The 24,298-nt window shown below is 40.2% G+C and overlaps 1 protein-coding gene across 5 annotated transcripts in view; it reads right to left on the bottom strand.

Annotated features, from left to right (window-relative positions):
* The window catches only part of GREB1L (GREB1 like retinoic acid receptor coactivator), a 260,136-nt gene that overhangs the window by 50,123 nt on the left and 185,715 nt on the right, over window positions 1-24,298 (bottom strand). For 3 of the 5 annotated variants that reach the window (XM_027127567.1, XM_027127568.1, XM_027127572.1), the window contains exons 8-16: window positions 21,979-22,107; window positions 18,894-19,010; window positions 18,178-18,297; window positions 17,016-17,153; window positions 15,258-15,443; window positions 10,748-11,074; window positions 9,552-9,680; window positions 8,880-9,014; window positions 6,318-6,515 (exon numbers count right to left, since the gene is read on the bottom strand). In XM_027127567.1, coding sequence (XP_026983368.1) covers window positions 6,318-6,515; window positions 8,880-9,014; window positions 9,552-9,680; window positions 10,748-11,074; window positions 15,258-15,443; window positions 17,016-17,153; window positions 18,178-18,297; window positions 18,894-19,010; window positions 21,979-22,107 — 1,479 coding nt within the window. The remainder of the gene's footprint in view (window positions 1-6,317; window positions 6,516-8,879; window positions 9,015-9,551; window positions 9,681-10,747; window positions 11,075-15,257; window positions 15,444-17,015; window positions 17,154-18,177; window positions 18,298-18,893; window positions 19,011-21,978; window positions 22,108-24,298) is intronic. The other 2 variants (XM_027127569.1, XM_027127570.1) reach the window with 1 other exon arrangement.

The following is a 24,298-nucleotide window of genomic DNA, read 5'->3' as shown; positions in this document are numbered from 1 at the left end:
CCTAGGCGACTTGAGAGTGGAGCCCTCACATCCTTGTTTATCACCATCTGTGACAGTAACCATTTTAGTGTCATGGTTATTATGCGTCATGGTTATTATGCCACTTATAGCTACTTATTTTTCACCAGATTAAAATTTTAGTTTTGGAGTACATTGTAAGTTAACGTTCTGAATCAAGCATATTGTATTATCAATACGTTGAAATATGAACACTCTCCTCATATGTTCATTTCAAAAGCCTGAAAGTTTTTAGATCTAGGTAGCTGAAAAGTGCTAAAATCAACCACATTAGGGGAAACATTGTCGTCTTCATTTAATTCATTTAGCAGCATTTACAGTAAGTAGCACACCAAGTTATATGACTAATATAACTTGAAAAAATTTTATATTAAGGGGTTGGTGATAACTCCTGAGGATTTAATGCATTAATAAAAATCAACTCATCATTTTCTACTTACTTGTTTTCAGTGTGTTAGAAATTACAAAATGATACTGTAGATACTGTCCCCTGCTTTAAAAACTGAGTGTCAGGGCTGAATGAACCAAAGCCTCTGGAAGTATCTACATGGAGGCCAAGGTACTCTATTAATGCTAATGGCTACTCACTATCTTTTCCTTATGCTGTGTATGGTTATGGCCTACAATGTTGTATTTGTTATTTATCAAGTTGTGATTGTTTTATTATTGTTTAAGCCAAATGTTAATTGCCAAGCTTGCAGTGACCTAAAGCATTTTTTAAAAGCATGACTAGATTTACTTTGGGATAAATGATTTTATCCAAATCTGAAAAGCTACAAGTGTTGATTGTTATAAAATATTGATAACATGCTGCCATTCTTGATTGCTGGAGCTTTTGTTAGCACTTCAGATGCAACTGAAACTATGCTCTATTACATGTGAAAAGCTTAATAAATTCTGTATATCAGTAAAAGAAAAATAAATATATAACCTGGGAATTGAAACGGCTGGTTAAAATTCCGGGTAATTGCTTTCGGTGCCCATTGCTCTGGTGGTCCCACTGTTTTCTGGTGGCCTGGCTGGCTCCCTTCTGTCCTCCCAGTGGGAGAGAATTCTCTAATTTGGGTTCGGTGAGACTTCGCTGTGTGGATGTATATGACTATGCTGTTTGTTTGGGTCAAGGAGGAAAGCAGCACTAGATCTGCACAAGAAGAGCATTCTGAACACACAGATACGACTTCAGAGCCCTGTGTGACTGACAGATACACCTGTTACATACCCATCTCAAGGGCTTTACTCTTGGCCAAAGTAGGTTTGCGAAACATGGTTTTAATGGCTGAATTTGTTTTTGCCACAGGACTGCCACATCTTAAATATTAATTACTTCTATGTCTTCCTCTTATTTATTTATTTATTTCAGCTGTGCCACACGGCTTGTGGGATCTTAGTTCCCCAAACAGGGATTGAACCCAGGCCACGGCAGTGAAGGCACCAAGTCCTAACCACTGGACCGCCAGGGAACTCCCTATGTCTTCCTCTTAAAATAGATTTTAACTTAAAATTCAACAGAACGTTACAAAACTTCAGTTCAACACATTTGTTAAGTGTCTCCTGTGCCATAGAGAAGACAGACCTATACCCTGAATATCTGCTTTCTAGCTGAAGAGAAAGATCATCAATAAACACACAGCCACTACGCAGTCTTGAGTGTCGGGCTGGAGCACCACAGGGTACAGAGTAGCACTGGAGCATGACTTGTAGAAGGAAGGCTGGGAAAGGATGTGTCTTGGAAGCCAAAGGCACTGCAGTGCTTAAAGGAAGGAATGGAGGGCACCTGTGCTGTCAGGAGTCCAGGTAAGGACAGAAAAAGTCATTGGTGACATTGGTGAGAGTCCTAGAAGCGTGGCAGTGGGGAGTGGAGGCCAGTTTGCAGGGTGTTGAGTGACTGGGAGTTGAGGAAATGAAGATGACAACAGACAACTCCCTCAGTAAGTTTGTCACTTAAGTCGAGGAGGATAAACTGGAGGGTTAGGTAGGATTAACAGAGGCTTGCTTGTTTTGTCTCTGAGGGAGTGGGGCAGGTTAAAACTGATGGAATGAGCTCCAGGAGGGAAGGAAATGGAAGGTGACAATGAGAGAGGAGATCATCAGAGTGTGAGGTCCATGAGAATGAGGACAGCACGGCCTCCAGAGCAAGGTGGGAGAAGCAGGCTTACACAGAGCAGGGCAGCTCTTCACTGATCAGGAAGGAAGGGGGAATGATGGGTGTATATGCAGGCAGGTTTCCAGATTTGGAAGGAAGTTTTTATCTGAAGTTTTCTTCCTCTGGGGGTGGGGGAGGGGAGAAATAAGCGGCATGGTCCTTTGCTAAGAGAAGGATGAGGTCAGAACTGTGAGTGAAACGGAGTCTGCAAGAGCCAGTCACCGTGGAAAGCGGGAGAGAGAGCCAACTAAAGAACCAGAAAGAATTTATGAGGCATCAATCGGAAAGGTTGATTTTTTTTCCCCACACAGTGTATGTTGCAAAGAAGTCCGTGGTCTGGTGTTGGGGTTGTTAGAATTTACAAGTCCAGGATCCAGGAGCGTCTGGGATATGACTAGGGGGCAGGCGCCTGATGAGCAGTAGAGGGAAAGGTGTTTGCGGATGAGAGCTTAATGCAGAGAAGCTAGGATTCGGTGGGGTCGTCCACTTGGAGGGGAGGTGGTGGCTGTGAGGCAGGTGCCAACGCTGTCTATAAACTAGGGGTGGGCACTGGGCAGCTACGACGTGGTTGGAAACTGACTTCACAGATGCTAACGTTAGGTACTTGTTCAGTTCTGTTTGTACAGAGGAATCTCTGGTGTTTCCCTACTCCACCTCAGGGCAGAGTGCTTTCCTAGTACTTTCTTCCCTGGGATCCCACTCCCTGCTGCCTTTCTCACTTCCTTTATTCCGCTTACATTTTCTGCTGACTAACAAGGAGACATAAGGTTGATGAGACCAAGAAAATACATTTCAGAAAGTGAAATTGCCTTCTCTTCTCCTCCCCTCCTAATCTCTCCCACTGCCTTAAAACCTATCCACGTATCAGCAGACGAAACTGTCTCTCTGGTTCTTTTATGATCAGGCATGTATTGAGGTGTCAAATTTATGTCATTCCCCTGAGCATGATAAAACTTCCTTGACTGGATACTCGTAGATCTGCTCCCATTTGCTGGGGGCTCCCACGGATACCATTTTAAAAGCAGGGAGGAGGAAAATATGGTGTCACTAATCCTTCCTGTTTTCATCCTACTCATGTGGAGTTGAAAGTGGCTTGCACTTTGATCGCATTTTGATAACCTAGTATTCTAATTTATAGCATTTGGAGCTTCTTGAATTAGAAGAACTATGCTACAACATCAGTCTGTAAAAAAAAATGACACTAAAACAAAAGAATTTCCTATGGTCTAAAAATTCCTTATGTTGCTTTTCCATTGATCACTGCAGCATTTACAAGTCCATCTGGGGCAAACTTAAAAAGGTTTAACCCATTTCATTTCTTTTTTTTACCTTCCAATTCTTTCTGTACTGTTTTCTTTTGTCTTCTTTTCCTCCCTGCCTCCCTTCCTTCGTTAGAAAGTAAGTTAAGGTACCAAATGCTTCGCCTTAGTGCTGAGTCTGCAACAACGTGATGGTTTCTATTTTCACCTTTCTCTTTCAGCCACACAAGGGCTGCCAAGGATGTGGCCTTTCTGCATGTCCTGGCTGCTTCTCCCTGCCTGGTGCTTTTCCTGGCAGGCTGGCTGCTGAAATGCTTCCTTTAGGGAAAGGTAAATGGAACCAGAGAGCAAAGCACTTGGACACTGGTGTTCCCTCTGCCCATCCCTCCCCTTCCTCCCTCCAGCCCCAGCTCTCCCTTCGAACCCGAACCCCTAATTGAGCCCCTACTGGTGCCAGGCCCAGGAGAGGCAGAAATGAGGCACCAGGCACACAGAGATGAGAGAACAGTCCTTGTCCCCAAAGCACTGCCCTCTGGACTTTAGGCAAATGTAGCTCTCCTTGATTCACATGGCAAAATATGAGGAAACTGAGTCAGATGACTTCTTGAGAATCCTCTGTGTTTTCATAGCAATGACTTTCAAGAGTTGTTTTAGTGGAGAATCTCTGCTCTGGACAATCTCTTTACACCTTAAAATGTTTCTGGTCCTTCGGGTTCTATCAACTGTGATGTGTTCCAAAAATACAAAGGTATTCAAATAAAAAAAGCAAATAAATTTTGGTGTTGTTATGATATGGAATATCATACACATTCATTACGAGTGATGCTTACAAAACCTTAATGATGTGGAAAAATGTGCCTACTATAATATCAGACATAGGCAGAGAAGAGAGCCTGGAACACTAGGTATTAAGTCATTTTAACAGTGATTATCCTTGAGTGGTGGGATTATAAGTGTTTAAAGTTTCCTACTTTCTTTTATTTTTCAAAATAAAACAACAACTCTGGTTTTTTGTATAATAAAAATGAATACAGTTATTTAAAAATATATAGAAGTGATTGTTTCTGCAGCAAAAATTTTCAGTATGTATGCCAAGGCCAGATGTGAATAATTTTAAAAATATGCTTTGCCTTGAATTTTCTGAATCTCTGTAACACTGATTTTCTTGGATTCTAAGCTTATGTAACTAGTCAAATACCAGTCCTTTCTAAGGAATGATAATCTCAAAATACTCACTTTGGAAAAATCTGAGGGCGTTGAGAAGGGAAAAGGAAGGACCAATAGAGTTTCTCTATCTGTCAAAAATGCAGGGTTTTATTTAGGGTCTTGCACTGATTAAAAAAGGCGAAAATACAGGTCATCAACAGGTTATTTGAGGAAAAGGCTCTGGGGAGAGTACAACCACTTGACCATGGATGATTTCACCCCTTGAAACAGGTGCTAAGATGACCTGGCTGGAGTATGACTGGGATATCAGATCACAAACTCAGGAAGGCCACAAATGCCCTTTGTGCTCCCTCCACAGTAATAAAGTGGAAAATCCACAAGAAGTAGCAAAAATCTGGTTCATGCCTGGTGTGACGAAAACCCCTCCATTTCCCTCAATGGAGGGGGGCGGAAAGAAAATGACGAATGGCCAGTAGCTGAGGATGTCTAGAACTCACTCCAGTTTCTGGGAGAGCTGTGAGAGAAGGCATTTGACCGTCTCTGGCTAATTCAACTATAAGTCAATATTTCTAACAGGCCATTTTGTAACTTGTCATTCAAAATTTTAGAGGCTAAAACACAGGTTGCACTGTTAACCAGGCGCTTGGGTCTCGACGAGGCATGGAAAGACTTTACATGTCTCAGTCACAGCCACTAAGAGGTGTTAAAGAGGGAAAAGCCTTTTGTTAGTCAGCTCATCTGGCCCATGGAACTTAGAATGAAAGATTTTTTGTACAGCTGTGCTAATCAAAGAGTGGTCCTCTGACCAGCTGCCCAGGTAGCCCCTGGGAGCTTGTTTGAAATGCAGAATCTGGAGCCCACCCAGACCTACTGAAGGGGAATCTGCAATTTAACAAGATCCCTAGTGATCTGCATGCACCCTAAAGTTTAAGGAGCACTGAATGACAGGTGTGGAACATATAAACTGTATTTTAAGCTCTTCTGAAGTTTTCTGCTTCCTGTTTTCAAATATATTGAAAATAAATTTTTTTACTGTGGCAAAAAGATTTATCCTCCAGTTAAAATCTGCGTGTGTGTGTGTGTGTGTGTGTGTGTGTGTGTGTGTGTGTGTGTCTTCCCCCAGCTAAGGTACTCAGAAGCAACTTGACATTTATAATTTCTTTTTCAAACCTAGTTTACAAAGGCAGGCATTTTCAGCAGTCTCAATTTTCTAAATTCCTTATTGCTTCTTGTAATTCTAAGCAACTTTTATGTTTGAGAGGGATGTTATTTACCACAGACTTCTAAAATATTTGCTCCCTACCTTTTCACATTTTCTGGAAAAAAATTTTTTTCCTCTCTACTTATTCTCTTAAAGAAATTAGGAGAAATTCTAACTTTGAATTTTTTTTAATGAGGTTTCTCATTGCTGACACAGGGCATAGCGTTCTGGTTTCTAGGCTGAAAAATCTGCTGGTAGTGTGCAAAAGGTACAAGAATCCTCCCATGAGAATGACTCACTGAGCCACAGAAGGACTTCAGGTGGCACAGACCCCGTCATCCCAGGCAGGGCTATCTTTGCCTTGAGGACATTTCTCTTCATACATGAGTGGCCAGTTTCTAATCCACTGATGACATCACAGACTTAATAGAATCAGGCCCCTAAAAATGTCTGGATTAAGCCAAAGAAAGAGACAGAGGGAATCTAAGGCTGGATCTAGGCAGGGCCCTCTTTGAAAGTTCCATCCTACCTGATTGTCGAATCCGTTGAAGAGTTTGCTGGACCAGAACCTCTGATCTTGGGACAATGACGATGAAGTCCACTTTGCTGAAGTGGCCGAGGTCCAGGCTCTGGCTGCCGCTGTCTGCTATGGCACACACCTGGGACAAGAGTTTTCTGGCAACCGTAAGCTGCGGTTGATAAATCTGGAAGGGTTCATTATCTAGATCTAAAATTTAAGAAAGTCATAAGAACAAGATTAATTCACTTCTGTGATGGCCTCTATGAATCCATATAGGGACAAATAATACACATAGGGTAGAGTGATGCTCTATCACCAAGAATCCTCACTTTCTATCCTCACTCTCTATTGACTTTCAATAGATTTGCCCACTTTCCCTGACAACTTGGCTGAAAAGATGTGCTCAAGAGTGAATGTAGTAGTTTTACAAATGTATTATTTTAATATAAATTGTCTCACAAGGCATGAACTCAGCACCCCTCCCCTGCCCAGAAATGGGGGGACAGACCACACTCTTGCAGCTGGAGCCAGGACTCATCTCTGGAAAGGGGAAGAGTTTCCTGGTTTCTTTAGGACTATCAGCACAGGTCAGGTGCCTGAGCCCAGACCCAGTTCAGAGCTAATGCCATAATCATAATCATGCTGAGTTCCTTTGAGCTTTTCTGGATGGCACTGCAGTAAACATTTCCTCTCCAGCAAGTCAGTTGTAACATGGCTTGAAGTTCTCCTCCCCATGACACTAACTTCACCTTTCTTCCCACTTGACTCCACTTTGCCAGTGCTTGTGACCTAGCAGGTCTGGGTGACTGTGGTCAACTCCCATGCTGATGCCTGTACTATCTGAAGAGACCTGACCCATGACATGGCCAGCTGGCTGCTCAATAGGTGACGTATTAGAAAAACATTGCCCAGATACTCTAACCAAGCCAGTAGCTTTTTATTACAAGTTATAATCAAGCGATCAATCTCTCTTACACATGCATGCATGCACAGGCACACATAATGAGAGACAGGCTTAGTCAGCTAAACACCTGAGCAGAAACATTTAATGCTTCTTGAAAGGGCTGGTTTTTATCAGGAACACATGTGGAAGTCTGACTGGAACACGCAAGGGCCCAATTAACCTGTGCTAATGAATGTTTTCTAAAATCAAGCTGCAATACTTCCCAGGCAAAGACGGTAGTCATGGGACCCCAGCCACCATGGAACCCTGACAGCGAGTGGAGATTTATACAGGTGGGTCTCCCTACTGGCTGATCTCTAGAAAAGCCCCAAACTGCAACCTTTAATAATAGCCCAAATAGTTTTTGACCCACAAAGATTACCAACCAAAATAAAAATCTGTCTTTGGATAGTCAGGCTGTTGTTTCTTTCATTTTGCGGGTTAGATGAACGGGGACTAACACAGGGGATGGCATAACTCTGTAGAATTGAACTTAACAAATTTTGACGTTGGAGGAAACCTAAAAATATCTTTAAGCAATGTTTCTTTTTTTTTTCTTTTTTTTTTTTTAACCACCAAGATCTCTTATTTATTATTATTTTAAGCTTTTTTTTTTTCTTTTTTTGGCCACATAGCGTGCGGGATCTTAATTCCCTGACCAGGGATTGAACCCAGGGCACCAGGGAATTCCCGAGCAATGTTTCTTAAACAGGGAATCAAGGATATGTATGTGGGCATGTGAGAATTTCAAAATTTTAACTTTGTTCACATAACACATTTTAGATTATCTGGATGGTCAATTTATTGTCATGCAATGTCCAGAAGTCAAAAACTTTTGCCTTTGAATTCATTTTTACGCCTGAGCCAATGCCAAGCCATGCTACTTTTCCTGCTGTCATCCTAATGCATAAAGGATGCATTCCCATCAAGTGGAAGCCAAAAGGCTGTCAGCATCTCTGCTTCGTATCCATCCTTCTCCTGTTCTCTGTTCTGTCCTTTCTTATATTGTCCCTATCAAACAGGGAACTGGGGAAGGATTTGAACCTAAAGGAATCTAATCTAGTGATTGAACTCCTCACCCCTGGTCCCACCGTCCCCCTTGGCATTCTGCAAGCTCGTTGTAGGTCAGATGATATGTCAGTGTTTCTGCTCCAGCTGCCAGGAAGGCCTCACTAACCCTGAGATTATGTGTGTTTTACACATTGGAGAGTAGATGCAGGGAGCAGAGAGCCAGGAGCCCTGCACAGACTGTAGTCTAGATTCTTTCAAGTAGTTCTTTGAAGCCCTACATGAGCACCCACAGTGGTGAGCACAGCTGGTGGAGTTAAGGAGAGTACACCAAGGATCCCCGCTCCCCCAAGAAAACAAAAACAAAGAGAGGCACTGCTTAAAATAAAGTCTTTGGCTTTGATTTTAATTCTAGGAGAAATTTACTAAGAACAAAGGCATGGGGCCCAGGCCACAGGGTAAGGCATTTTTAACTTGAGCCAGATTTATCATGTAGATAATGAGGAAAGGCCTGTCATAGTCTGTGACTTGAAGACAAGACCTTAAAACCCTCAGAACGACTTAGCTTCTATGTCTGTCCTGAGGACTAGTTTCCTCCTTTTGGCCTGTGGTGACATTACCCAGGTTCTGCGTGGGGATCATAGCAGCAGCTTCCTGAGGTGACACACATTCATTAAGGTCTCCATTGAAAGGGGTCACCACACTATCTCCTCTTCTCTGTTGCATTTTTTCTAGCAGCTTGTCTAGGTCATCACCTATTACAAAATAAAGTGGAGATAAGAAAGTCACAAGGAATGACATGTTTGTATGTCTCCAAGTTGGGCAGTTACGCTGGGCTCCCGTCGAGATCTGTTGGTCATCCCACTTTTCACGTCGGAATTTACACTCACCCATCCCTGTAGCAGGATCTCGGTAGCCAGAGCTACCCTTGTTTGTATTGTGCTTACAGGTTCCATGCTCCCACATACTAAATCTCTCTCAGCCCCTATAATACTCAGAGCAGGCAGGACGGGGTCATTATATCTCCATTTGACATATTAGAAAACTGAGATCTGGGGAGGCAGAGCGTTGCCCAAGGTCACACAACAAAGCAGTGGCTGAGCTGAGGCCTCACATCCTTGTGCCTGGACCCCTTTGCTGTGTCAGTAACAAAATGCTTAGGAGAAACCATTCCAAATGAGGGAAGATCAGCGGGCAAGCTTAACCTCCACACTCAGCTCACACTAAGATTTAAATTCAGAAAATCACGCAGCCAGGGGCCGGCAGTGTTGCTGAATCTGACTGCCACTCACCTAATGATGTGGTTTTGAAATGCGATGCCAGGAAACTGACCTTTCCTGTGATGAGCTCATAACTAATTTCTTTCAAAAACTCACTTGTGGTGAGCATGCTCTCTGCCAGAGCTCTGGACTGATGCTGACCTGCAGAACAGAGGGGGAGACAACATGCCAGTGAACAAATGTTCACCGGGAAGTGATTTAGAACAGCAAGAACTGGAAACACAACTAAAGTATGTAGCTAGAGGGACTTGGCTAAGAAAAGTATGGCATATCAAAAGATGGGCAATTATACAGCATTTGAAATGACAGTTTCAAAATTTCATTTGAAAAGTTTATAATACAAAGTTAGGTGATCAAGGGAAAAAAATAACATACCTTATGTTTGTAATGGTGAGAACATACCATGCATCTATTTAAAAGACTCGAGAGGAATGTGAAAAACCTTTAAAAAGTTGTGTCTGCATGGCTATTATGAGTATCAGTCTTAAAAATATAAACTTATGTTGTTTTTTTACTAATGAAAATTAGAAAATGAATGTGTTACACTTTCTGATGAAGCTTTTTGAAAGAAATATGTATCACAGAGAGATGGGCAGGTGGGTATGGTCAAAGCAAGAGGGCTTGGCCCCTTTGCTAGGAAGAGGTGAAAGCCATTCACTGAGAGAAGAAAAGCAAAATTTGGTCCAAATGGCAACGCAGCAAAATTTGGTCCAAATGGCAACTCAGGATGGTGCCTGATAGAAAATCAGCACCAGAAACAAAAATCAATTTTGTAACATACCAACTTTCTGAACGTTTTCTTTATGGTCAATGTTATAACATTAAATATCCTCTTAGTGAAGAGGTGAATATATGAGCTAAGTTCCTGGCAAATATGATTAACTGGCTTAAACCACCTGTGGCAATGGCTTTATCACATGCTGGAGTGGTAACATTTCCAAAACATCTTAAGGACAGAAGTTACATGAGACAAGGGTATCTGTTACTAGGGTGTGCTTTGAAATAATGCTCCCACAACCAGCTGACAGGGACAACAGCCAAACTAAGGGCTATAAAAATCTGATCTGAGGAGCAAAGGAAAAGTTAAAATTAGGAGGAAGAACCCAAGTTGGAGCCCTTGACCAGAGATTAATTACATGGATGCCTGAAACACCCCGTTTAGTATTATACAAATGGACAGATGATGAATGAATGAAAAAATGACTCACCTAATACTACCACACAAAACTCATTTCCTCTGATTTTCGATGCACAAATTGTCACAACATAATCTGGTAGTTTTTGATAGTGTCTCATTTCACTGAGAGTCCTCAATGTCTCTGAAATGCCCTCCGCCAAGGAGTTCTGGGTCACAATCACATGAACCAAGTCTTGAGATACGCTGGCAATTAACCTAGCCAGCCAGGGGAGCTGTCCTGGTGACACAGGCGTGCACTGACCACCCATCTGCAGGGCTCTCTCTCTCAGAGTAAATTCCTGCATAGCTTTCAGCATAATTTGCTCAAATTCTTCCCTGAGAGGTATCTGATCAGGACCTAAATTGAAGAGAATTACAGCTAGAATTTTTTTTTTTTTAATCACAGCTAGAAAAGACACACACACACACAAACACACACATCAGAGTGCAGTCTATTCCACCTGGCAAATAAGCTCTTTTTCCTCTAGTGGCCTCAAGTATACTGCCTCTACTAACCATTTTCCATTGCTAAATTACCTTCTCTCTTTTTTGTTTGCCTTGATCCACGTTTATATTTAAAATGCAGACTTCCCTTCTTGATATCTTTAAAAGAAGATGTTCTCAGAGACAGTATCAATTCCATTGTATGCCTTGGGAGATGGTCACTGAAGGTGGTATTTTTGTTGACATATTAAACTTGGCGTTACAGAAATAGTTAATGACTAATGAAGCAAGAAGCTAACCTACTGGTATATAATCAGCTTCAGGCTTCACTCATTTCTCATTTTATTCATAGGTGCCTTAGAAAAACATTTTAATGTATTGCCTCTATACCTAGTTTTGAGAATACTGTCCACGAGGAAAACTAAGTTTAATTATTTTTCACTCCCAATGTATATTTAGGCAGTTCCACGCTTTCCCCAGATAGAGAATGCTCTCATCACCTAGTTATTCCCCAGGGTTCTGGGTTAAGAATGGCATGTGGCCCTCTTCCCTGGCCGAGGTTATGGTTAAGCTTACATGGGTGATCTGTGGTGCCTGGAATTAGAGGTATTTTGTTTCTCTTTAGAAACTCAACCAGTCTTTTTTTTTTTTTTTTTTTTTGGCGGAGCTGCGCAGCTTGTGGGATCTTACCTTCCCTACCAGGGATCGAATCCACACCCCCTGCATTGGAGGCACAGAGTCTTACTCACTGGGCCGCCAGGGAAGTCCCTCAACCAGTCTTTGAGGCAAAATAAGCAAGTCAGTGTCTGGCATCCAAGTGACACAAATGAATTCCTACACTTAGTTTAAATTGAAACCAGCAAGACTGTTCACTCCTGCTACTCAAAGGTATTTCTTTTGCTGTGTGGACCTGAGATTTGAAACTCATCCTCCTGAAACAGATATAGACCCCCTCAGTGTCTGTGATCTGAGATCAAGCAATAGCTTCAGAATCCAAAGCCAAAATCCCCTTGCAAAGAATACAGGGATGAGGGACTGGACTTCTGTATGAGAACGAGGCACCTGAGTGAGTCAGAAACCTTTCCTTCCTCTAACAGGGGTTTAAGTGGCCTCCCTGGACCCTGCCCATATTCTCAGGGAAAGTAAAAAAAAATGCAAGTTTAGTAATGGATAGGATAAGGAAAATTAAATAAAATATCATACATTTTAAAAATAAACAATTTTAATTGGAAAAAACCAGTTTTTTCCAGGATTGGTTGGAGCCAGAGGGAAGCAGGAAAGAGGGCAAGAAAATGGCAATACATGGAAAGAGGGCAAGAAAATGGCAATGCTTACATTGTGTTTATGTTTCTGTGCCTTCCCTAATCCCTTACTAGTGGATGCCTTATTATCACCTGGGAGCCACCAAAGCTTCTGATCTTCATTTAACTTTATCAAATTAGCACCACGGTTCGTGGCCACTGAGTACACACTTAGTAGTGAGCTCAAAGCACAAGATCTGTACTGACTGCATGGAGAAGAAGGGAAGATGGTCATGTACTTAAAGCTTTCTTCCATCAGAACAAATGACAGCTCAAAAGCATGTGGCTGTGACTTCTCCAGTTCCCTCCGGCCTCTCATAGACAATCTGAGGAGGCTGGTTAATAGGTGTGTGCATAAGGCCCCCTCCAAACCACCATGGAGTAACATTTTCTGTTAGGCAGCATAATTAATTCCAAATACGAAGGCATTCTGGGAAAATAAAATATCAAACATGTTCATAGCGTTCTCGGTTGCCTTAAAACTCACTTTTACAGAGTTTTGACTGAATTACTGTTAGGAATTGAGAAATGGAGGAAAATGTATCAAAGTTTAAATGAGGTAAGAAACTTTTTAGAGTAAATTGCCCTGCTTCCAATCACCTCCCGTCATTTCTGCATCCTTAGCCTTTACAGCTAAATTGCAGGAGCCTTTTCTCAACTTTTCACAAGCTTGATAATATATAGTAATTTTTTTTCTTCAGATGCTTATCTCCAGTAACTCAGTGTAGCCCAGGCATCAGGTCCGAAGGCTTTTCAGATAGAGCCACCATAATAGGAAAAGACAAGGTTCCAATAGACTCAGAGTCCTCCAAGAATCTCTGGATTTGCTGATTTCATTATCTACTTCAAAAGATTTTCAGATTGTGAAATAACAGAGACTTTTTTTTAAAAGTGATTGTAGTGGAAAGGTCTGTTCTTTCTGAAAAATCTTGCTTTTCTTCTTCTCTGTTACCTTCAGATAACTGAGCCATCCAAGTATTACACCTGTCCTTTTAGAAGTTTGGATTTATTTTTTCAAATGTCAATTTATAATCTTTAGCATATGTGAAACTATTCTTGCTGCCTTCTTCAAAACTTCTGAAGGCAAAAAAAAAAAAAAAAAAAAATTAAGGACTCCAGAAGAGTTAAAGAGAGAGATGTCTCAATGTACACAATTTAGATTAAGAAAAAGAAATATCTATTTATGTTGGACATTGAGAAACATAATTAATTGGTTGCAAGTAAAACCCTGGAGAGAACTGATCCTGCAGGGCAGAGAAGAGTTTTGTCTAATTGAATGGAGATTGTTCTATTTTTTAAGAAAAGAGCTTTTACTAATTTAAGGAAAGAGGTTTTGTTTTGACCATTTAGTTCCTTTAATTAACTTGGACTTTGACTATTTAAATTGGTATTGAGATTTTAAAAAACGCTATACTGATAGGCTTGGTTAACTAAAATAGCATTGCTTTATGTGGCCTTGTATAACTGATTCTGGATACATCTAGAAGCTAGTTTTTCATCTTGGAACACGGTTGAAAGTCAGTATGTATCAATTAAAATGATGACATCAAATGTCAGACCCAGGAGATTTTTATAATTTTACTACCTACTAATAAAAATGATTAGCAAGTCCTAGATTTATCATGAAAGTGGCTCATGAGATACCTGAAGCCTTGCAAGTTTCAAAAGCCTGTGTCAAAGCAGATCCCATGTCAAAGTAGATTCCATGTCAAAGCAGGCCTTTGGGCTCTCAGGGTACTAAGAGTTGCAGCCATGATTGCTAGCTGATGCTCCAAAGACTGAAGCTGAAGCTTGTGTGTGTGTGTGTGTGTGTGTGTGTGTGTGTGTGTGTGTGTGTAACATTGTTTGGCCCATGTTTTTTATTATTTAACACCAAAGTATTTAAAATCATTAAAAAAAATCACAAGAGTGCAGATAAAATTTTTAATGTGTAATTTTACATCTTGAACATTTTCCTAAGTAAATCAGCAGTTTGAAGTCCTGGAGTAGGTATATAATTAGGCTGCATATTAGATGGCCTACTGCAGTTTGCAAAATAAAGGACATTGCAATGCAAATGCTGCGGAGCCACTAAAGTCCTGTCAGGGCACCTGCATACACCCACTGTGGGGCTCAGGAGGAGATATCAAATAGAGGAAGTGAAGGGTTCATGACCTAGGTATCCCCTTACCCTAAAGCTCAGAAAACCTTCCAGGGAGGTCCAAGTTACTATCTCAATGAAAGGAAGCAGTTTGGGACTACATCAAAGGGATGGAGCTGGAGAAGAAAAAAATGGGTGTAGGGGCAGTGGATAAACAAGATAAAAAGGCTAAGTGGAAAATTGGAAAATAATTGTCTAACACAATGGCTACATTTGCATTCCAGATGGTAGCTGCACTTTCAGAAAGGTGGCTTGGCCTGACTCACAAGGGAGGTACCCACGGCACAGCCCTTGGACAGTCTGCCTACATCAACTGCTTTGGAGACTTTAGGACCATTATGGCCCTGGACACCAGGTGGAGCAATTTATCTCTTCTAGGACCCAAAGAAGCAAAGCCAGCAGCAAGGGAGGCTAGATCTGAGAGAAATAGGGGGGAGAAAAAGAAATAGGAAAGAGAAGGAAAGGAGTAGGAAAGAAATGGAGGAGAGGAAAGGGAAAAGCCATAGAGAATGGGGTTGAAGAAAAAGAATGTTAGACGTGAAAGAGGGGAAAGTAAGAAGTGGATAAATGTGAGAAAGTGGGTAAGAAAGGAAAAAAGTATGTTCCAAAAAAGAATAAAAATCGTCGCAATCAAATGATTATTGAAAATTGCTTACCCAGCCGCACGAGATACTGTATTGTCAGAAGAATCATGTTTTCCACACTCAGGAGCTGGCTGCCAGTCAAACCTAACTGTTCCAAATCTTTGTTTTCCAACTGTGGAATCTTGTAGCAATTCACCAGCAGAGGACTCACAACAATGTCACCAACATTTCCATAGAAATAGGGTAAAGTGCCATAGCCTGCCCCAATAGAAGCAGGTCAGTGAAGTTCAACATTTCTTTTTGAGGTCCAACCAGGTATATTTGCTCAACTAGGATCAACGATGCTTAACAAAGTTCCCTGCCCTCTGAGATGGCTACCAAACAAATCACTCAAATATATCAATCCCAGGGAATTCATGCGAATGCTCTAAATTCTACCCTTTCATTAAATTAGAAGAACAGGAAGCAAAATACTCTAATTATATTAATACTCAAACTATATTATATAAGAGACATGTTAATATTATATCTCTGACATAGAGGACTGATGAGAGTTTGCAGAAACATCTCTGTACCCTTTGTAAAACTGCAAGAATAAAATGTTTTCAGGTAAAATTCCTGATCAAGTTTCTTTTCAGAAAAGAAGTCAGAAAACAAACAAACAGACAAGCTACAATAACATGTGTCACTTCTTGAGGTTTTCTTTTAAAACATTTAAGCTAAATTCATTGATCAACAGCAATATTCTTCCAGTTGCAGGGACTTGGAGGTTCTTACTTTTTTTGCTATCTTAGCCATTTTTGTTGTGTTCTCTTCCTAATTGTCAGTAAACAGCCTTAAATCATCTTAGAAGTAGATAGGACACAAACGTGTTGAAAATACACCCTGTATTTGTGGTATGGTGAAGAGAACAGTCCCTCTGTGAGTCTTTCTAAAAGGCAGACACCAAAGGGTCCTCATGTTTTACGTATCTTTCCAAGGCTTAGTTGCACTGTGCATGCAATTCAAATGTTCAGTAAGAACTTCCTGACTATATGGAATTTAAACAACTGGGATTCCCCCTAGTGCCTATAGGTCCAGGAGCAGTGGATAGGGCAGTCTGATAAAGAACAGGGCTCAAAGCGAAACCATCCATGTCTGGCTCAAGCCAACTGCAAGAAACAGATAACACCTCACATAGACATACCATAAAGATCTAGTGGGCTTAAACACCCTATCTGTTTAGTCCCGAAGGTAAAGCCGGCAGTCTTCTTCTTCTGGCCTAGGCTAGCCCCCCGACGAGGGCACTCTTGATGTGGGTATGAAAGGCTCTAAATTAGTCATGGAATCTAGGGACCCCTACATTTCTACACCTCCACTTATAGAGAGCTTGGAAAGGCTCTCACTCCTAAATGCTTCCCCATGGTTTAGATCTGCAGCTCTGGGGCCTCTTGGTTCTCCCAAGTGGGGCCTCTTTGCTGGCTCAGTTTGTTCCTTTTCTCTGCCGTTTGGCTCCCTTTGACTGAAATGAGCCGTCCCCAACCTTGTCTGCTCTCATCCACCCCTCAGTTCCCCAGCTGAAACATCACCTCTGAGATGATGGAGAGTTTGGCTGTGAACCTCTAGACTGCCCCACTAAACAGTGCTCCTTGTGGGCAAAAAGACTTTGCCTTATTCCCAACTTCTAGTCCCATGTTTAGGATATCATGAAGGAGCTGACCAATAAGTGCTTAAAGAATTAATAGATGGATCAATGAATACCTTCATGAACACATGAATAGACACGCAGTGAAATGGAGGATTGTTCCTAGATTCCAGCAGACACAGGCAACTTGGAATTCCTTTCCTTACCTATCAGGATTACTGGTCTAACTCCTGAGTTACTCAGCAGATTTTCAGGAACAATTACAGTTTCCCCTGCAGGAATGGGTCGAGGTTGTAAAATTCCAGTTAATGGGGTCTGTGGAACTGGGGCAGATAAAAGGGACTCTGGAAAAAAAGTTGTTTGACAAGAAGGATTAGCTAGGAAGGATAAATGAAATATAGTTGAAATCAACACAGCATTAATACTTTTAATATGCAAGTTTTATAAGTCTAATGGCTTTTTTATTAAAGTAATTTGTATTTATTGTATAAAATAAGTGAGAAAAACAAACGAAAATATCAACCATTATCAAATCGTCTGGAGATAACTACTATTTAGCATTTTGGCAGTTTTTCCTTCTAGTTGTTTTTCCACATACAGTATTTTGGATTCTGTTTCGTATTTTATCTCCCCCCACCCTAGATTATCAAGGCATATCTACTCATTACAGAAAATGTGAAAAGTATAGAAAAGTGAGAATAAGGATAAATTCATCATTAATCAGTACTACCTAGAGGCAACCACAGTAACATACCGGCATAATTCTTTCTGTATTTATCATTTGTCTGTAGATTTTAGAATCATTTTTTAAACAAATGTAAATTTTTAAAGAACCCCATCTATGTCTTAGAATTGGTATATTTACATTTGTCTGTGTTTCATACAGCAAGGTAGATGAGCATTTGAACATTTAATTGTAAGTACCAAATGGCCACAGCTTGGATATTATAAAGGAGAACCAGTTGGTTTTTCAGGATTCTAGTACAGACTGAACCATCCAATTCAGAAATAGTAAGTATAGGTCACATAACGAACCAGATCACAGGAGGATACATCAAATACCACTATTGGCAAAGCAAGTTCATTTATGCTCTATAATGGATTGGTAGCATCATGCCCTATATAAAGAGTGGTTTATTGACACTATAGTGTAAAACAAAGACAGATGGTGAATCAAGATCTTTTGTGATGGCACATGTGCTTATAGGGATGGCAGATGTGATGGGGACAAAATATTAGCTGCTATAGTACTGGACACAAAAGTTAGTTAAGGAAATTTATTTTCAAGGGTTCATGGAAAGAACGAGAGTAGCAGATACCTTTGTTAATTTAAGGAAACTTAAAACCCATCTTCTGTTGAAATCTTACCAGTTCTTGAAAGAGGGCGAACTGCAGGAATAGGTACAACTAAACCAGATTGGGGGACAGGTGACCCAGGATACCATCCTCGGTGTCGTTTCTTTGGTGGTCCAGAAATGAACATGGTAGCTGAATACAAAAAGAAAGATGAGCCTTGTCCTTAGTCATGGAAGAAGGGAAAGAAGCCGAAGTAACATAGGACCTTTACTATGATTATACCCAGAAAGTCGAAGTCACTTTTCTAGAGGTAAAGATAAAGTTAGAAAAAGTCACACACTAACAGCACTAACAGCTGCAGGCTGTTTTACAATGTACCGTTTCACCCAGATTATTTCATCTGATTCTATCAACAACCCTGTGAAGTTGTAGGACAACTACTTTGTTATACCCATTCTGTAGATGGTGAAAGGAAGGCTCACATTTACCCAGAGTCACACACAGAGAGGAACTTTGAACCCTGCACTTTGGTCATCAAAGCCCATGGCTTTTCAAGACACTTCTTATATATTTGTTTCAATGTTATTTCCTAGGTAGGCCCACCCTTGTAGAATCACCAAGATATGTTAATCATAATTGTTCATACCAATCATAAATTTTCAAAACATTGTACGAGAAGCTAAGGAAAAACTGGGAGTGTGCTGCCAGATAATTAATCATTCCAAACTCTCTGGAGCACTTCTTCCATAATTAAGTGTTATTTCAAAACTCTAAGATGGGTATTGTACCTTGGTCTCCTGAGGCAAAGCTAGGTCTTGGTGACAAAGAGTAATTCCCTGGGCGGGCTGGAGTGGAGCTAGACGCACTGCTCTTTCCTCCATGGCTACTGTTTCCATTAGCAGCATCTGTGGTACACAAGAGGAGCCACTCAAAACAGAGTCTGGGCAGGACACTGCTTTCTGTGATGCTGCAACCATATGACAAACCTCACATAGGATTCAAAGAAATCCCACTGACGGAACAGCCCAGTTGTACAGATCCAACTACAACCAACAGAGTACTACTTTAACTAACATGAAATGTCACCCAAAATAATTTTCTAGGACCCCAAGATATCTTTTAGAATTATTTTCAGTGAAGTCTTTGGAGATGGTGGGTAGAAAAGAAGAGAAAACTTTTTTTTTTTTACCTTTTATCATGGAAATTTTCAAACATATATAAAAGCAGAGACAATGGTATATAAACTATGTACCCATCACCCAGCTTCAACACTTACCAACATGTGGCCAATCCTGCTTTACATATACTCCCTATCTTTCCCCTCCCACCCACAGACACACATATGGGCTCTGGATTATTTTGAAGCAAACTCATTTGTCATATCATTTCATCCATAAATACTTTTGTATGTGTTTCTAAAAGAAAAGGACTCTTAAAAAACATAACCGTGATCTTTTTTATATTTAACATTAACAATGATCAATAATTTCTTAATATCAAATATCCCATCAGTATTCAAATTTCTCCCAATCAGCTCAGAAATGGCTTTTTACATTTCTTGTTCAAACTGGGGTTCAAAAAATATCCACACACTGAATTTAGTTGCTATGTCCCTTAAACCTCTTTTAATCTATAGAATTATTCTTCTTTTTCTTTCTAACAATTAATTTGCTGAAAACCTGGCAGAATTTCTCATTTCCTGTATTTTGCTGATTGGATATCCATGGTGTCATTTGATGTCTCCTCTAATTCCTAAACTAATCATTAGATATAGATGTTTGCTCAGATTCAAGTTTGATTTTTTTTGGCAAGAGTATCTCATAAGTCCTATTGTATACTTCCATTAAGAGGCACATAATGACCAGTTTTCTCTTTTCCTGTGATGTAAAGATTCATCCGTGGGTTTAAGAGTTGTCAGCCTAATCTTCAATTTACAAAGTTGTTCATCAGCCTCTCATCTGATGGTTTTAGCAGTCATGATAATTACTGCCAAGATCCATAATTTCATTAATTTTTCTTCTATGCTGTAAAAACTTGGACTCAGTTTGTTCCAGTCTGTAATCTAAACAGAAGGCAGATTCTGCAAGAATTGTTGGACCAGAGTAAGAACAAAAGTGGTCTGGATAAATGATGATACCTAACTGTTGGAAAGTTTCCAAGAATGATAGGTTCTCTTTCTCTTTATTTTTCTTCTACCTCTCTGACCATTTCTTTTTCTTAAACACTGAAATTTTCTACGGGTCTGCCTTTAGTTCATAGCTTGCCTTACCCTACATTTCTCCTTGGCTGACACTATTTACATGGTGATTTTAACCATATGCTGGTGGCTCAACTTTATACCATTAGTCCTGTTTTCCTCCTACGATAAATTAAATTACCGTTGAGTAGCACCACTTGGATGCCTGATGGGTATTTCAAACTCATCATGTCCAAAATTGAACTCACAATCTCCTCCTGGGGAACCTGCTTCCCTTGCTGTATTCCCTATCTCAAGCAATGGTACTAACCATTAGCCCAGAAAGATGGACGTCAACTGAAACCCATTCTTCTGTTTTACACTCCCATTAATCAGTCAAGTCTGCTCATTTTACATCCTGAGTAGCTCTCCAATCTGTCTCCTCCTCTCCAACCTATTTTCACCCTGGTCAAGGACCTCATCATTTCTCAACCAGACTATTGAACGACCTGCAACTTGTATTCCCAACGCTTTCTTTTTGCTGCCAAAATGATCTAGCTTAAGTTAAAATAAGACCATGTCACTCCCCTGTGCCATAAGTTATAGAGTGAAATCCATACTTCTTATCCTGACCTCCTATGACCTTTCCCTTTTCTGCCTCTTGCTCACCTCCCGCTACTCCCTGAGTTTTACATTGTATGTTTCTAACGAGTCCAAACTGCTGGAAGTTCCTGCACATGTCATGCTGCTTCTTTCCTTTCCTTTTCCTTTCAAGCTCTGCTCCTGCTTTTCCCTGAATTTGAAATGTCTTTCCCCTATTCTCTGACCAGGGTTTGAACCCACGCCCCCTGCATTGGAAGCGCGGCATCTTAACCACTGGACCACCAGGGAAGTCCCCAAGAACCCGTTCTCAATTACTCCCTAAAATGCTGGGCTAACCCCCCCTCCTCTGTGCTCCCCTAGGATATTATGTATTTATTGCAGTACACTGAAAATATCTTCTTTTAGGTTGATCTCCTCTGCAAGGTTACAAGTACATTAGAGGTCAGGGACTGAGCCTTATTTATCTTAGTATCTATCCCCAGTTCCTCAGTATAGCAGGTATCCAAGAAATTTTTATTGAACAGAATCAACCTGCTTTTTCTCCCCTGTGTGCCAAATGTCATTCACTGACTCTTCTGGATGTAACACAGAAAACACAAAGCTTTGTATAAACGTGCATTATAGTAGACAGCCCCACTTTTGCCTTCAACTGGCAAAGAAGGAGCTTCTGTTTTCTTCTACCAAATTGTCAATTAAATTTCACACAAGTCTTTTATGGACTAGGTATTTACCAAATAAATATAAGTGAGGAGGGCTTCCCTGGTGACACAGTGGTTAGGAATCTGCCTGCCAATGCAGGGGACACGGGTTTGAGCCCTGGTCCGGGAAGATCCCACATGCCATGGAGCAACTAAGCCCGTGTGCCACAACTACTGAGCCCGCATGCCACAACTACTGAAGCCCGTGCGCCTAGAGCCCGTGCTCCGCAACAAGAGAAGCCACTGCAATGAGAAGCCTGTGCACCGCAACAAAGAGTAGCCCCCGCTCACCACAACTAGAGAAAGCCTGTGCTCAGCAACAAAGACCCAACACAGCCAAAAATAAATTAAAAATAAATAAATTAAAAATATATATATAAGTGAGGAAAACATCACCTGCAGCAAAAGTCTTCCCTACAACCTGCAAAGATAAAGCCAGTGGCTTCACAACATTCTTATTCCAGGTCAGGTCCTGAGCTCCACTTAAATTGATTGCAGAATTAGCTGGACTGAGAACCGGCGAATCTTTAAAATGAAAGAGGTTGTTCAAATTAGAAACTATATATGCAGGAAGGAAGTTAATTCAACAAGAGTGAGCTGAGAGAGACTATAGTAGACTATAGAATTTCAGTTTTTCCCTTGATCTATTTTAAGAAAGTCCATTTCTCTGTACATAGGTTTTATTTTCTTTTTTATGTATTTAACAAACACTCACCAGTGGGTACTACGTGCTAGGTACTAGTTTTAAGTTTAAGCACTTTAAATATATCAATTCACCTAATTCCTATATGAACTCAATGAGGCTGGTACTATTACCTTAAATAATGGTAGCCATGTAACTTGGTCGTATGACGTGGCATCAAGGATATCATCATGTGCCATATTAAAACTGTCTCCACAGCTTCCCTTAAAGCCATATTTTAATGAGATATATTTATCTCTATCCAGATAAGTTTGTCATTTGAAAAGTGTCGTGTAAGCTAAGTCATTGCAATGTAGGGGAAAGAACTTTTCTCTGAAGAAAAGTTGCTTTAATATTTGGAATAAACTAGAATTTTTCCTTATGTAATACCAGAGATATCCAAAAGAAAATTCTTATTTGGCAGAAAAACCATATGCCATTTCAGAGGCAGGTTATGGGAAAGATAAAGGCTCCAGGCAACTAGAATTTTCTGAAATGAATAAAATAGACCCCAAATCCCTGACTCTACACCAGCAGAACAGCTTAATCAGGTAACACAGGAAAGTGTCAAAGGGACTGTTAAAACTCTGAGAGTTTGAAAAACTCTGAGAGTATCCTGTTCTAAGGTGCAGGATACTGACGGTGCTACATTAGAAACTATCTAAAATATTAGTGCTCATGCCACAATGTGATTCCTGATACATCTGATCAGTGCTTATCATAAGAACTCAAAAGACTGAAATGGTTCCCTACTGGCTCAGAAGAGTTATGTGCCTCTCTGAGGGACTGACTTACATCAGGGAGTGATTTTAAGGTCTACAGGAAGAATAGAGGCCAGCAACTGCACATAAAACATTATAAAGTGACAGGAACCTGAAGACAACCTGAGTTTTTCAGGTATTAACAGAGAACCTTACAGGACAGGAATTCCAGGTAAATTTGACATGTCACCACACAGGTTGGTTATTACGTTTCAGGTCACAAATATGTTGTTTGGTGCAAGACTAGTAGCTTACTACACTAGTTTATACCTAGAATTTTAGCATATTTCTAACAGTTCAGGTGAGCATACAGGTGAAATCTGGTTAGCAAATTATAAAGGGTGGTAACCTTTTCAAGTCAATGAATTCAAATTAGAACAAACAAATATTTAAATAATAACAAAAGTGTACAAAATCAATGTACAGAAATAAATCTTCCTATATAAAAACAATGAACAACAGTTAGATAAAAGGCCTAGGAATAAGCTTAATAAGAAATGTACACAACTATATGAAGAAAAATTGATCATATTTCTTATATAATGCCTGGGATTTGTTGTAAAACATTGAGGGAGGGAGGGAGAGAGGCAGTAATACTGAAAATATGGCCATGTGTTCATAATTATTTAAGCTGGGTAATAGGTCCACAGTGATGGTCCGTGATATTATTCTCTCTATTTTTAACTTTTCATATTAAAGATTTTTAAAAATTAAAAATTTTTTCTGAAGACCTTGAAAATAGGCCTGTACAAACATTAAGACAACCATGTTTCAGATCAGAAATATTCAATGTCAAAAAAATGCCAATCAATCTAAGTTAATTCATAAATTTAATATGATCCTAGGAAAATACCAACAGGTTTAGATATTATTAGAATTACTATTAGAATTATTAGTAAGTAAGCAAATTGTTTAAGTAAGCAAATTGATGTAATGTTGATATGAAAAAAATAAGCACACAAGAATAGCAAGAAACATTCTGAAAAATAAGAGAAATGACAAGAGGCTAACATGATGATATAAAGACTTATAAAGCCACAGTCTATAAAATACTGTGGTCCTAGTGCATTAGTAGACAAACAGAACAATGGAAGAAAAAAGACAGTAAGAAGCAGATGCAAATACACATAAGAATTTAGTATAAGATAAAGGTACCAGCCCAAAGCAGCAATGAAGATGAACCATTCAATAAACTGTGCTGTGGCAATTGGACATATAAGAAAAAATTAAGTTGGATCTACAACTTACACCAAGTACCAAACAAAATCAAATG

Source organism: Aethalodelphis obliquidens, unplaced genomic scaffold (assembly GCF_003676395.1).
Source record: "Aethalodelphis obliquidens isolate GAN/ISIS:26980383/991018 unplaced genomic scaffold, ASM367639v1 scaffold32, whole genome shotgun sequence".
NCBI classification, from domain to species: Eukaryota; Metazoa; Chordata; class Mammalia; order Artiodactyla; family Delphinidae; genus Aethalodelphis; species Aethalodelphis obliquidens.
This window is presented reverse-complemented; position numbering and strand designations above follow the sequence as displayed.